General features: G+C 36.4%; 1 protein-coding gene across 1 annotated transcript in view; it reads right to left on the bottom strand.

The window, feature by feature from the left end:
• The window catches only part of ASCC3 (activating signal cointegrator 1 complex subunit 3), a 366,263-nt gene that overhangs the window by 290,535 nt on the left and 60,307 nt on the right, over window positions 1-15,421 (bottom strand). Inside the window, exons 5-8 of the mRNA XM_032408161.1 lie at window positions 4,995-5,115; window positions 3,292-3,496; window positions 2,431-2,572; window positions 1,729-1,854 (exon numbers count right to left, since the gene is read on the bottom strand). Coding sequence (XP_032264052.1) covers window positions 1,729-1,854; window positions 2,431-2,572; window positions 3,292-3,496; window positions 4,995-5,115 — 594 coding nt within the window. The remainder of the gene's footprint in view (window positions 1-1,728; window positions 1,855-2,430; window positions 2,573-3,291; window positions 3,497-4,994; window positions 5,116-15,421) is intronic.

Raw genomic sequence — 15,421 nt, 5'->3', positions numbered from 1 at the left:
ACATTTTAAAAGATCATCTGAATAGTTTTTCCTTCAATTTACAGACAATCCAATAAATCAGATCCCAAGGAAAACTGATTTCAAAGTTAATCATTAGTCTGCATTACCTTTTAGTTAACAATGCCCTATTACTAGAAGTCATTCAAATAACTTTAAATACTTAAATCAGACTAGCACTCTCCTCAATATACTGATGTTCTCTAAAACCACTAGAGTACAACATTTGATATAATTTATGTTTCTGTATACTCTTTCAAGGGGCCGTAGAAGTTTACCACAGTCCTGTTTTAACTACACTGAGTACACGGAATCTCCAGCATATTCTGGATTGGCGCTACTTGGTAAGTTTATTGAAGGGAAAGATTGTATTTCTACACAGCTTTATAAATTAAACTTTCTCAAATCCTCACAATTTAAACATTAGTCAAAATTATAAATAATCCCTTCCTAAAACTAAATTATTACTAAAACTCAATACATGAATCCTTTAAAACATTTTAAGCCATTAGGTTAAACCAAATATTAGGTGAAGGAACCAAAACAAACATGAAATTATATAAATATATATACAAAGATATGTTTAATGTGTGAAGGAATAAGTTTTTAAAACTTAAACTCCCCTGGGACACCTGAGTGGCTTAGTCCATTGAGTGTCCAACTCTTGGTTTTGGCTCAGGTCATGATCGCAGGGTTGTGGTATTAAGCCCCTAGTCCAGCTCCATGCTTAGCATGGAGTCTGCTTGTCCCCTCTCCCTCTGCTCCTCCCCTACTCCCGCTTTTCTCTCTCTCACTCAAATAAACAAATAAAATCTTAAAAAAAGAAGTTAAACTCCTCTACTGTACCTCTTTAGTAAACAACTGCATATATCCTCTCTACTGTATCAGCCAACCACTGACCTCTAAAAATAATTTTTCTAAGGGCACCTGAGTGAGTGGCTCGTCGGTTAAACGTCTGCCTTCGGCTCAGGTCATGATCCCAGGGTCCTGAGTCCCGCATGGGGCTCCCTGCTCAGTGGGGAGCCAGCTTCTCCCTCTTCCTCTACCTGCCTCTCTGCCTGCTATGCTCTCTCACTCTCTCTCTCAAATAAATAAATAAAATCTTTATTATATATATATAATTTTTCTAGTACAAATCTATTCATAAAACATACCAAGCACCAAAAATATCAATAAAATGATCATCTTGGGGCACCTGGGTGGCTCAATCGGTTAAGCGTCTGACTCTTGATTTCAGCTCAGGTCATGATCTCAGGGTCCCAAAATCGAGCCCCGCCTCAGGCTCCATGCTCAGCAGGGTGTCTGCTTGAAGTTCTTTCCCTCTGCCCCCCAACCCCCTCGTGTGCATGCTCTCTCTTGCTCTCTCTAAAAATAAATAAATCTTTAAAAAGAAGAAGAAGAATGTAGCAGGAGGGGAAGAATGAAGGGGGGGAAATCGGAGGGGGAGAAGAACCATGAGAGAAGATGGACTCTGAGAAACAAACTGAGGGTTCTAGAGGGGAGGGGGGTGGGAGGATGGGTTAGCCTGGTGATGGGTATTGAGGAGGGCACGTTCTGCATGGAGCACTGGGTGTTATGCACAAACAATGAATCATGGAACACTATATCTAAAACTAAATGTAATGTAGGGGGATTAACATAACAATAAAAAAAAATTAAAAAAAATAAAATAAAAAAAATAAAAATAAATAAATCTTTAAAATAAATAAATAAATAAAACGATCACCTCACCTCATCTAAGTCTTGGATATAAACTGGTTTTTCCTCAAAGCCAACTGGCATTGGTTCACTATAGGGAATCTTTACTTCTTCATACATCTTGTTATTCTCTCTTTGGATTCCTTCTGGTAAAATCATCTATAAACATAAAAAATAAAAATTAATTAAAAAGCAGTTGTTCTGGTAAAGATTCTTTAATTAGAGAGACAGAGAGAAAGAACACTACTGGCTTTAGACGTAGCACTGGTAAATAAATATAGCTAATTTAAAGAAAAACAAGTCTAAACAAAACAAAAACAAATTACGTACACACAAATTATTCATATATCAGATCTCTCATATAAAACACCTATTATGCTGATGAATTTTAAGTATATATTTATTAGATGGTCTCCTGAAGACAAATGTACTTGGGTGGCTAGGAAAAATGTGCAATGTTCAGCGTAAAGACCAAAAAGTAAGGCAACCGCTAAAACTCAAAAATACAAGTTCCATAAATAAGAAAAGGGAAAAGAACAAATATGTTTTGAATACCTGCTATGTGTCAAGAACTTTACATATACTGCATTATCTCATTTTCCCCAGTATTTTTAAATAAAAGTTAGTATAGTATATCAACTAGTACAAGAGTCACAAAAGAAACAGGAAAAATCTATGTGTTATTTCCTCAGAATAGACATATTATCCCAAAGTGGTCATACACCAGTGACATACCTTTGCACCAGCAATGAATGCTGATGTTCTCATGGCTTCAGCTTGGGAATCATAAACATGGGGATAACGTATTTTTTCAACATCCATATCTCTTTGCCTGCTCAGAATTGGAACAGTTCTAGCATTCAGAAGGGCCTGCTCTCTGTAAATACAAAAATAACAGGATAAATCTTAAATTTTTATCTTGCAAAGAAAGCATATATTAAAACAATCACTATTATAACTATTTCAGTTAGTCTTCCATTACAAAGTAGAAGAAACTGAATTATACAAAGAAAGATATTAGCAATCCTGAAATTTTCTGTGTAACTACATAGGAGTTAACACATTTTTTAGGTACTATTTTTAGATAACATCATCTGATAACTTTAATTTAATGTTCCTTATTTATAATTTTGTTTGTCACAATCCAAAGATATACAACAAGGTATAAATTCCTTTTTTAAGAACAGGATTCAATATTTAAAAGAACAAGTATCATAATGTCTTCATTTCTTTTTCCTCCTTCCTAATTTTAAATAACATGAAGAAAAGTATTCTTATTAAGCTAGGGAAAAAAACAAAAGTCTCAAGATAAATCTGTGTAGGCTTCACAAATTTTAAACTACTGGTGTGTGCACATCACCTAAAAATATTTGTAATCCAAATCTCTCAGCTACATAGATGCAACCAAGAGTATTCTAATTAAGAAGATCACTGCTTTCTTATCCCAGAATATTAGGTTTTCATAAAACAAAATTCTGTTCTTATAAGACAACATGACTAGAAGTAAGAATCATCTAAACTGTTTAACTAAAAAATGATGATACATAATGGTAGCAATAACAACAGAAGCATTTTTCAGCCTCTGGTTTTTATTACCTTTGTATCCGCAATTCCTTAGGATCAAAGCACATAAGTCCTTCTGCAACTTCTCCATCTTCTCCAGCCTTTCTTTCTCGTCTAGCAATTCTTTTTTCTTCACGGCGATACTGTTTCATTAATTGCTTTTCTTGTTCAGACTGAATAGTAACTTGACAACCATAATTAGGTTTAGCATTTTCTCCTAAAATTTTTTTGCAATTGTCTACAAAGCAAATTTAAGAAACATCATGTTTTATAAATTTAACCTTTATGAAAATCATTTTTCCCTTTGCCAAAATACAAGATAGCACAATGCTCTAATTCATTTGTTTTTAAAAAACTGTCACATTCAATTGTATGTTTTAAGGAGAGATTTTTAAAAATATAATATCTAAGTGAAATTAACACAGTGGCTTAAGAAAAGTCACCAGGTATTTTCTTTATACAGATTACATAGTTTAGTGTTATAAATTCTTAGATATAACATCAGGAACTTAAAAGTTCAGTTTTATAATTTTGAAATTATTTGTTTATATAATTTCAACAAATATAATAATTATCAATACTAATTAGCACTGTTAACAGAGTAATAAAATATATTTTTTACATATTAGATCTAACTTTTCCCTATGTATCAGACCTTATTGTGTTAAACTGAATATATGTTACTACTTACTTATACACAAAATAAAACTTATTAACATTAGCTCAGGATATATTTATAAGATGACCAAGGCAAATAAAGAGTATGATCCACCTTTTCATGGAAATAGAGTTTAAAAAAAAAAAAAAAAGGAAGACGAAATCTCACTGTTTACAAGGTCCAATTTAAACATGTGGTTTGGTCAACCCAGTATTAAGGAAAATTTTTCTTCCAACAGGATTACCTTCTATGTTTAATTAAATCTTTCCAAGTAGTAGTATCTTGGCTCACTGCAGCCCTAAAGGAACTGACTGGAGTGTTGCTGAAAGCAACCCAAATCAAAACACATTTATGGTACTGAAGACCTACTAGTTCCAGGCACTGCTGCTAAACTAGGAAGACAATGAAGACTGAGATTTGGTCCATACTCTGAAGGAGCACAGTGCAAGTTACTTTATCAAACTCCAAGATCCAACACAGAACAAGGAAGGAATTAGGTGAAGCATCAAGATGGGAAAATTAGTTTTCTAATTCATCTAAGCCTCAATCAGGCAACTATTCAGCAAAAACTTTAACAGTTGGTATTTGTTTATGTATATGTGTGTGAGTGCATATGTAAAGAGAATAATAATGAGAGAAAGAATAAGAGAGAAAAAGAAAGCAAAATGTTAATGACTAGCAAATCCACATGAAGGGTATCCAAGTATTAACTATATTATTCTTATACACTTACTACAGGTTTGAAAGTTTTCAAAATAAAAAAGTTGGGAAGAAATTATGACACTACTTGGCTCATAGTAAATACTGTATGTATTTACTTTAAAAAAAATTGTCTATTCAAATCTCCAGCAAGAAAAAAATGCCATACTTAAACATAAAGAGAATCTCTACCGTAATACCCTATTTAAGGCATTGATATTTGTTTCATAATCTGCCATATCTAAAATCTAATTTAAAAAGTGGTATCACTAAATTATATAATAGGCCAAAGGATATTAAAATAATAATTATATTAAAAAGATTTGCTAACCAATGAATCTTTCCATTAAATTAGAATTACCACTGAATACTTTCTTACCTTGAAGAGCCTGCAACTTATGATCATTTGAAGAATTAAGAAATCTATCCACAATTGTAATTCTGTTCTGAAGGAGTTTCTCAATAAGTTCAAGTCCATCAGGTCCCAGCAGTTCAAATAGCTTAAAAGAAAAAGAATCAAAGAATTGTTACCTCAAATTCACCATCTTCAACTTATTAGACCTTGTTCAACCGAGGTATGAAGCTAAACTAATACAAAAAGAAGTACCCAAAAAGTATTTAAAAAAAAATAGTAACTTAGGAAAGAAAAATAACTCTTCATATTGTTACATATCTTTCAGCTTCACAAAGTCAATCTGCAATTACTAAAAGCACATGATTCAACTTTTCAAAATAATTATGATTTATATATAAAACTAAATCACAGAATAACAAATTCTTATACTTGGCTTTTCTTGGTATAACCTAAGGAAATTCCAAAATTAATTTGCTTTTTAATACACTGTTTTGGTTTTCACAAATAGAGTCCAGAGTACCATTTTTCTTTCAACTTCCTACACATAACAGCTATCATTGTAGAGATAAAGAACCATTAAAATGTTTTATGATTCATGACATGTAAATTTCTAATGCTTAATAATTAATTTTATTATTTTTATTAAACTTATTTTATTTTAATGCTTAATAAATCTGAAATCTAAAACACAGTTCCACACGTGCTTTATTTAACTTTTTATAAAAGTTTCCCTGTGTATCTTATGCAGAGTAATTGTGAAAGATTAAGGTGATTCCAGAGTCAGAGAACTAGTGATTTAGAAAGACTTTCAATCATATCACTGTATGAAATAACTGCTCCAGAAAGCCTTTAGATTTCTTCAGATGTGGTTCGAGGATATATTTTTCTCCTCTCCAGAAATGTTATATCTAATTTTACATGTGAAGATTTTATATTAGCCAAATTCTAACTGTTCTCAGAGATTCCACACAAATAAAATCATAATTAAAGTAGGAATTTCTGATAAGTATATATGAAATGTTAATATTTAATAAATATTTTATTTTTGCTGTTTATTTTGTGGACATTATCTACATACAAGGCCACAGCCCCTAGTCCTGGAACACCTTGACTTTTGGGCTAAACATCACAGAACCCAATCACTCTCACCCTGGCTCATAAGGCACTAATTCCACACCAGGAGAGGCAAGCCAAGAATTTAGGCTACTGTCTACCCCCTTTCCATCAAGTACTCAGCTCCTAAAGCAGGGTGTCACTCAGAGATAAGTTTTCCATTTTCCCCACTCCTAGCTCCAGAGTTTACATCAAAGATTTTAGGCTATAAAATAAAAAGGTCCCAATTTCTTCCAAAGGTATGTCCTCATTTGCAGCTTGGCAGGAAGCTGAAGCCTTAGGGCCATCGCAAAAACAGCACAGACTGTGGCTAACTATAACTACAGATTCACAAATTCAACTACTGGGGTAGGAAAGAGAACTAAGGAGCAACAAATAGGAGGAACCTTCTTGGGTGGGAATAAATATCAACACTGACCTCTGGCATTATTCCTTCAAAGGGGCCCCAAATTTATTGGATTCATTTATGGAGCAATTTATGCACCAGGACATTTCTACAAACAACAGAGCAATTATCTGTTAATTGGTAAATTTAATACCTGGGTGTGGTCAGGGAAAGAAAAGCAGAGGGTCCTGCCAAAACTACTTTCATCCCAGGGTGACTGTGGATATACCCAAAAGTATGCCTCCTTGAGAAACAATACCAGAAGCTAAACACTGTGGAGTATGGGTGAGAGGAACTCTCTGCACTAAAATAATCCAGCTAATCGCTAAGCAAATAAACAAGCAAATAAGAATAACAAACCCAGGCAGTGGTAGATTAGATGAAATAAATTCCTAGAAAGACACAAACTTCCAAATAGCCGACAATCTGAATAGACCTATAACAAGTGATATATTGAATTAGTAATCAAAACTACCCACAAAGAAAAGTGCAGGTTCAGATGACTACACTGGTGAGTTCATTCAAAAGATTTAACGCCAATTCTCCACAAACTCTTCCAGAAAACAGAAGAGAGAACATTTACAAGGTCTTACTTTGACCCCAAAGCCAGACAGATACATCATAAGAAAACAGACCAATATCTCTTAGGAATAGAGACACAAAAATCCTCAATAAAATACTAGTAAACCATATCCAGCAATATATAAAAGGAATTACATACCATGACAAAGTGAGATTTATGTCAGGAATATAAGGCTGGTTCAACATAAGAAAATCAATTGATGTATTACATTATATCAACAAAATAAAAAACAAAAACCACATGATCAGCTCAACAGATGCAGAAAAAACATTTGACAAAATCTAACAGCCTTTCATGATAAAACCACTCAACAAACTAGGACTAGACAGGTACTTCCACCACTTGATAAAGGGCATTTATGAAAAACCCTTAGTTAACATCATACTTAATGGTGAAACAGTGGACCCTTACCACTAAGAAAAGAAATGAGACAAGAAGGTCTGTACTTATAACTTCTACTGAATACTGCATTGGAGGTTCAAACCAGGGCAACTAGGCAAGAAAAAGAAATAAAAGGCATTCAGATTGAAAAGGAAAAAGTAAAACTATTTCTATTCAGAGATGGTCTATATAGAAAATACTAAAGACTCGACTAAAATACTATTCAAACTAATAAACAAGTTTTCAAAAAGCATGACAAAACCATTCAGTGAGGAATGATCAGTCTTTTCAATAAATGATGCTGGGAGAACTGGCTAGTCATATGCAATAGCATGAAGTTAGACCCTATACCATACACAAAAATTAACTCAAAATGGATCAGTGATCTAAATGTAAGAGCTAAACATTACAAAATTCTTAGAAGAAAACAGAGATCTTCATGTCCTCAGACTTGGCAAAGGATTCTTAAATATGACACCAAAAGCATGAGCAACAAAAGAAAACATAGATAATTTGGATTTTAGCAAAACAAAAAAACTGCTTCAAGGGATAACATCAAGAAAATAGGGGGAAAATGCAGAATGGGAGAAAATATTTGCAAATCATGTATCTGGTAAGAGACTGGTACTGTCACTGTCTACACCTAGAACATATAAAGAACTCTTAACCACTAATAAAAACACACCAATTAAAAACTGAGCAGAAGATCTGAATTTACCCTAGGAAAATATGTGAATGGCCAATAAGCAGGTTAAAAGATACTCAACATCGTTAGTTATCAGGGAAACACAAATCAAAACCACAAGAACCACTAGAAAGGCCAGTTAAAAAAACTGGAAAATAACAAGTCTTGACAAGGATGTGGAGAAACCTGGAACTCTAATACATTGTTTGTGGGAATACAAAATTGTGCAGCCACTGTGGAAAACAGTTTTCTGGTTCCTCAGTGAGTTAAACACAGAATTACAATGTGACCCAGCAATTCCATTCTTAGGTATATACCCCAAAGAATTTACAACCATGTGTCCAAACAAAAACTTGTATACAAATATGGATATTTACATAGCCAAAATGTAAAAATCCAAATGTCCATCAACTAAAGCATGGATAAACAAAATGTGGTATATCCATACAACAGATATTACTAAGCCATAAAAAGGAACGTAGTAGTGTACAACATGGATAAACCTTAAAAACATTTTGCTAAGTGGGGCGCCTGGGTGGCTCAGTCGTTAAGCGTCTGCCTTCGGCTCAGGTCATGATCTCAGGATCCTGGGATCGAGCCCCGCATCAGGCTCCCTGCTCAGCGGGAAGCCTGCTTCTCCCTCTCCTACTCCCCCTGCTTGTGTTCCCTCTATCGCTGTGTCTCTCTGTCAAATAAATAAAAAACTTTAAAAAAAAAAAAAAACATTTTGCTAAGTGAAAGAAGCCAGTCACAAAAGACCACATATTATAAGATTCCATTTGTAAGAAATGTCCAGGAATGGAGAAATTTTAGAGACAGAAAGTAGATTTGTGGTTGTTTAGGCCTGGGAAGGGGGTCAGGGAGGGAATAGGAGGATAGAAGCTAGATGTTTAGGATTTCTTTTTGAGGTAAAGAAAATGCTCTAAAATGACTGTGGTGATGGCTACACAGATCTATGAATATACTAAAAACCAGTGATTTATACACTTTAAATGGATGAACTGTATGGTATGTGAATTATGTATCAATGAAGCTATTTTTTTTAATTATAAACCAAAATGACTTAAACTAAAATACTAAAAGTAACAGAAAAATTACTTATGGTTGAAAGATACAGATTGAATACACGTTTCCTGGTAAAAATTTTAAGTGAATGTTTTGAATTGCTATTGGTTCAATGTAAGCCCTGTGCTTAAGGTTAAGAGTGATATTTTAAAACCAGCAAATTCGGGGCGCCTGGGTGGCTCAGTCGTTAAGCATCTGCCTTCTGCTCAGGTCGTGATCCCGGGGTCATGGGACTGAGCCCCGCATTGGGCTCCCTGTTCCACGGGAAGCCTGCTTCTCCCTCTCCCACTCCCCCTGCTTGTGTTCCCTCTCTCGCTGTGTCTCTGTCAAATAAATAAAATCTTTAAAAATAAAAAAAATAAAAATAAACCCAGCAAATTCAAAAAATGATACCCCCATAATCCAAACAAATTACAGTAAAAAATGCTGTCTACATATGGCAAAAAAAAGTTTTTCATATTCTATCAACTCTCAAGAAATGTGTTAACTCTTAAATTGAGACCATTTCTTCCATAGAAAAAAATTTATCATGGCAGAGTTACCCTTACACATATTCTTAGCTACTTCAAGTTCCCTTAATCTGAAATACAATGTTCACATATGATAAATTAGAGATTCACAAATTTTTAGTCCAACATAACTTTAAGGAAAACACCAGTATATCTGGAAGACAACTTCTAATGTAACACCTCAGGAGGAGGATTACAGAACAAAGAGCTCTTTCTTTCTCTTTCTTCCTTTCTTTTTTTTTTTTTAGCCCATTATTTCTTAAAAATAACACACCTAAGACCTAGCAAAAGAGACAAGAAGGCTGTTTTGCTCTGAATAGTAGGACTTCCATGACTTCCAAGATGAAGAATCCCCAGTAGAATTCTGAGATCAGCTGTCATCAGTTTTAAAGTAATCCCAAAATTATGCTTTCCCTAACATTTGCCATTTTCATCCACACTGAGAGCAGGTGCAGTTCTCATTCAAGATTTGCACTACAAACTAATTTGGCAATGAGTGTGACTATTTGTGAAGATACAGCTGTCTGGATCACTGCTCTATGCACTGACACAAGTTCCAGAAGCTATCAAGTTGAAAAACAAAGAGGGAAAAGTTAGCTGTAGGTAGAGAAACAGACATCAACTACAAAGTTAGAAAGAAAGAAAGAAAAAAAGAGAAAGAAAAGAAAGAAAGAAAGAAAAAAAAAAAGAGAGAGAGGGAGGGGGGGAGGGAAGAAGAGAGAGAAAAAGGTAAATTTCACTATCCTGGCTATAAATTAAAGATATGAAATTTAAAGGAGACATAAGAGGAATAGACAGGTAACATCCTTTCCCTGGTAGAGGTTGTTAAAACCATTATTATGATCAATATATTATTATTAAGGTACTCTCAAAAGACAAAGGTTCTTAGAATTCTTAGTGTTACTATAAATCCTTTATCATTAAATTATTAAATTGAAATAGTTCATTAAATTGAAATAATGAGTGGAAAGAGTCAAAATAATGAACCAACAGACTACATTCCTAAAATGTCAAAAAAAAAAATATTTCAGAACATGTACATACTAACTTTAAAACAGCATTACTTGTTTCTTATAACACTTTTTTTTTTTAAAGATTTATTTATTTATTTATTTATTTGACAGAGAGAGACACAGCAAGAGAGGGAACACAAGCAGGGGGAGTGGGAGAGGGAGAAGCAGGCTTCCTGCCGAGCAGAGAGCCCAACGCGGGGCTCGATCCCAGGACCCCAGGATCACGACCTGAGTCGAAGGCAGATGCTTAATGACTGAGTCACCCAGGCGCCCCTCTTATAACAGTTCTAACAGATAAATGTAGTCTGTAAATCTCTCAGGAAAGGTAATCCCCACTTTACCCCATATTCTGAATTATATCATTTTTATTCCAATTGGTACAATGCTATAGTGGATGCTATATTCCCAACACAATATCAAGTGAATCACAAATATCACATCATCACAAAAGCAAAATACAGTAAACCTTTGAATAATATACTATAAATCCCATGAAAATGGTGAGAGAGAGAGAGAGACAGAGGAAATGAACCTAAATTAGAACTACAAATTTGTTCTCAAACTGGCGTATACAGATACGCTGAGTGTTTATGAAACCACAGAATAAATATGGCAGATACCCTTGGATTATCAGTTTACTCAAAGATTTAGAGAAAAAAAAAATTATTTCCAAGTAAAACACAACTTTGGTCATGTTAATGTCCTATCCAAACTCTGCTTCTCAGGTTAGTCAAAAAATGAACAATTAAAGTATTTAATCACTAACTCGGGCTTTAAATCTTAAAGTTTAGGGCGACTGGGTGGCTCAGTTGGTTAAGCGACTGCCTTCGGCTCAGGTCATGATCCTGGAGTCCCAGGATCGAGTCCCGCATCGGGCTCCTTGTTCAGCAGGGAGTCTGCTTCTCCCTCTGACCCTCCCCCATCTCATGCTCTCTCTATCTCATTCTCTCTCTCAAATAAATAAGTAAAATCTTTAAAAAAAAAATCTTAAAGTTTAAAATTTAAAGTTTCAACATTTATAAAAGTTTGTCAGTTCCATTCTGTTGTGTTTTTTTTTAAGATTTTATTTATTTATTTGAGACAGAGCATGAGCGGGGGAGAGGGGCAGAGAAAGAGGGGCAGAGGGAAAGGGGCAAGGAGCTCCCTGCTGAGCAGAGAGCCGGACACGGGACACGGGGCTCCATCCCAGGACCCTGAGGATCATGACCTGAGCTGAACGCAGATGCTGACCCCACTGAATCACCCAAGCGCCCCTTGTTCCATTCTGTTTCCATCTCGTCAATATTAAAGAATTCATCAAAAGTCTATCTAGAGTTCCAAAAGACCTCTTTCAAAAGAGAGACCAACCCTTCTACATATCAAATAGTCAATGGGAATTTTGAACAATGATGCAGTGAAGTACAGGAGGCACAATATCTTCATGGGAGCAAGGTATCCTTTGGGATGACAATATGGTTAGGTACATTATGGGATTAATCTCAATACTGAGTTAAGCTACTAAGGTTGTCCTTCAAGGAGTGGCCCTGACTCTGTCTTACTAAAATTTTATCAATGATATATAAACTAGAAGATATATTAAAAATCAAATTTGTTAAAGTGTTAATTAGTTGCATGGTAGAATCAAGATTTTAAATTTTCCAAATAGTCTGATAGATCTGGCCAGTCCTAAGGAGAAGTAATAGAGACAAATACAAAATCTCACAATTAGGTTAAAAAAAACCTCATGTGAATTTCTACAAGATGGGGAAACCTGGACCCACAAATAAATTCCTAAGCAAATTCCTGAAAGGATGGGGGTTGGTTACTTGCAAGGTGAATATGAATTAAAAATGCAGTGAAGGCTAGGAAAAATTTTAATGTATTAACAGTAGTATCTCAAAAATCCCATTTAGTGGGGCTCCCAGCTGGGCTCATTCAGTAGAGCATGTGACCCTTGATCTCAGGGTCCTAAGTTTGAACCCCACAGTGGGCGTAGAGATTACTTAAAAAAAAATTCCACTTAGAATCTCAAAGAATACTACATTGACTAAACCATATTTAGAGTGCTGAGTTCAATTCAAATTATACTTTTTAAGAAGGTGACAATAAGAAAAAACGGTATAGAACATGGAAAACAAAGTAAAAATAAGATATACCTATGCAAACTGTTTCAATAGCAGATCTATTTTCATCTGTTTTATCCATTCTGTTTGAAGGATACTCATTCATAGATTTGGTTAAGATAAAGAAAATGAATTTTATTCTGGCCCCATCCTCCCTGATCATTCGACACTTGTAAATACTCCTTATCCTTCTTTACACACACTTTTCCTTTGATACCCTTGATACATCACTTTTTGGGTATGTGTCCTACCACTCTGGAGCTACCTTCCTGTCTCCATTTCAGGTTCACTTTGACTATCAAATGCTGGAGTTCCTTAAGGCTTAATCCTAGGCTTTCTCCCGCTTTCACTTCATATCCTCTCCTTAGCTGTTCACATCTAGACCCTCAGCATCCATTAGCAAGCATATGCTAAAAAACAAACAAACAAACAAAAAACAACCTCTTAATTTTAATTTTATACATCCTTCCCAGAACTCTGCTCTGTGCTCCATATATCTAATTGCCCACTTAGGAGGTTTCAAGGCCTCTCACAAGTCTACAAGTCCAAAACCATCTCTTGGTTTTCCACCCTCTTCACCCTTTTCTAAGAATTCTCTGTTTCCATTAATAGCACTGCCATCCTTACAGTTACACAAGTTAAAAGCATAAAATGAATCCTTACAACTTCTTTACCCCACAGCACCCAACCCCATCCCTTTCATCCATTCCACTATCAAGTCCTCTTGATCTCAACTACTAAACAGATTTCAAGTCTTTCTGCTTGTCTATTTTAAGCTCCCAAACATTTACTACCTGTACCACTCAAAGGACTTCCTAAAAGGTTTCTGCACATTTATCCAAAACACTCTAATCCATTCTCCACATAGCAACAATAAATTATATGAAATGTAGGTCTGGTTAATACATGCTACCTCCCCTCCACTCCTTGCCAACAAACTCTCCAATGACTCTCCATTGTTCTAAAGATGAAGTACTGAATTGACCAGAACAAAGAACCAAAACCTCAAAACGTCACAAGTGCTAAACTATGATTAAAAAAACACTGACGAATACTCAATCATATTGCTCTGACTAGAAAGAATTTTAATACCATTCATAAAGTTAAATATTGAGGGGGGGAAGATGGCGGAGGAGTAGGGGACCCTATTTCAACTGGTCCCTGGAATTGAGCTGGATATCTACCAGACCACTCTGAGCACCCACGAAACCAGCCTGAGATGTAAGAAGATCTGGATCTCTACAAACAGAATATCGCAGGCAGTTGGTTTCAAGGTTCGAAGCGGGGAGCCATGATTCCGTGGGCAGATACCGGAGGATAAACGGCAGCGGGAGGGTGCCTGGCCATGGGGATCCTACACCGCCGGTGAGCGATAGCCTCACACGCTGGAGACGGGGCACAGACTCGCAGACTGGTAGCGGGAGGGAAAGGAATTTAGGGCAGCCCCCGGGGCAGAAACCCGAGCGGCAGGGTCGAGCATGCGAACTGGGAGCTGCTGGCGGTTTTAGAAGCACAAAGGGCAGAGACGTACCTCAACCTGGAGGCAGGACTGGGGGCGCTGCAGAGGGGCGCACAACCCAGGCCGCTGCAGTTTATAGCAGCACGGACAGAAACGGAGACAGTGTGGCCTGGAAAGCTCACTGAAGAACAGATTGAGGTCTCTCTGCTCTGAGACAGAGGGTTGGAAACAGTCTCTTCTGCTCTGACTCGTGGAAGAGACGCAGAAAGCCGCAAGGGAAAGCCGCCAGAGAACAAAAGCCCCCAAAACTGATTCCCGCTGAGCCCATCCCCCACCACAGGGGGCAGGGCAACTCCGCCCAAACAGGGTTGCCTGAGTAACAGCGCGGCAGGCCCCTCCCCCAGAAGACAGGCTGGGAAAACAAGAGGCCAGCAACCCTAAGGTCCCAAGAAAACAGGCGCATCTTGCTTGGGTTCTGGTCAGTAATTTGGACTCTATACATTCCCTCAAACACCCATCAACAGAATGACTAGGAGGAGGAGCCCCCAAAATAGAAAAGACTCAGAGATTATGACTTATGCTGCAGATTTACAAATGGATGCAGATATAACCAAGATGTTGGAGACGGAATTCAGGCTAGCAATTGTGAAGACAATGGCTAGAATGGAGAAATCAATTAATGGCAACATAGAGTCTCTAAGGGCAGAAATGAAAGGTGAATTGGCAGAACTTAAAAATGCTATCAATGAGATCCAATCCAATCTAGATAATCTAACAGCTAGGGTAAGTGAGGCAGAAGAGCGAATAAGCGACCTGGAAGACAATATAATAGATAAAAAGGGAAAAGAGGAGGCCAGGGAAAAACAACTCAGAATCCATGAAAATAGAATCAGAGAAATAAGTGACACCATGAGGTGTTCCAACGTCAGAATAATTGGATTCCCGGAGGGAGTGGAGAGAGACAGAGGGCTAGAAGATGTATTTGAGCAAATCCTAGCTGAGAACTTCCCTAATCTGGGGAATGAAACAAACATTCAAGTCCTAGAGGCAGAGAGGACCCCTCCCAAGATCAAGGAAAACAGGCCAACACCCCGGCATGTAATAGTAAAACTTGCAAATCTTAGAACCAAGGAAACCATCTTAAGGGCAGTTAGGG

Source organism: Phoca vitulina, unplaced genomic scaffold, assembly GCF_004348235.1.
Source record: "Phoca vitulina isolate PV1807 unplaced genomic scaffold, GSC_HSeal_1.0 scaffold9, whole genome shotgun sequence".
In the NCBI taxonomy this organism is placed as follows: domain Eukaryota; kingdom Metazoa; phylum Chordata; class Mammalia; order Carnivora; family Phocidae; genus Phoca; species Phoca vitulina.
The sequence above is the reverse complement of the archived record's forward strand: the minus strand, read 5'-3'. Positions and strand labels throughout refer to the sequence as shown.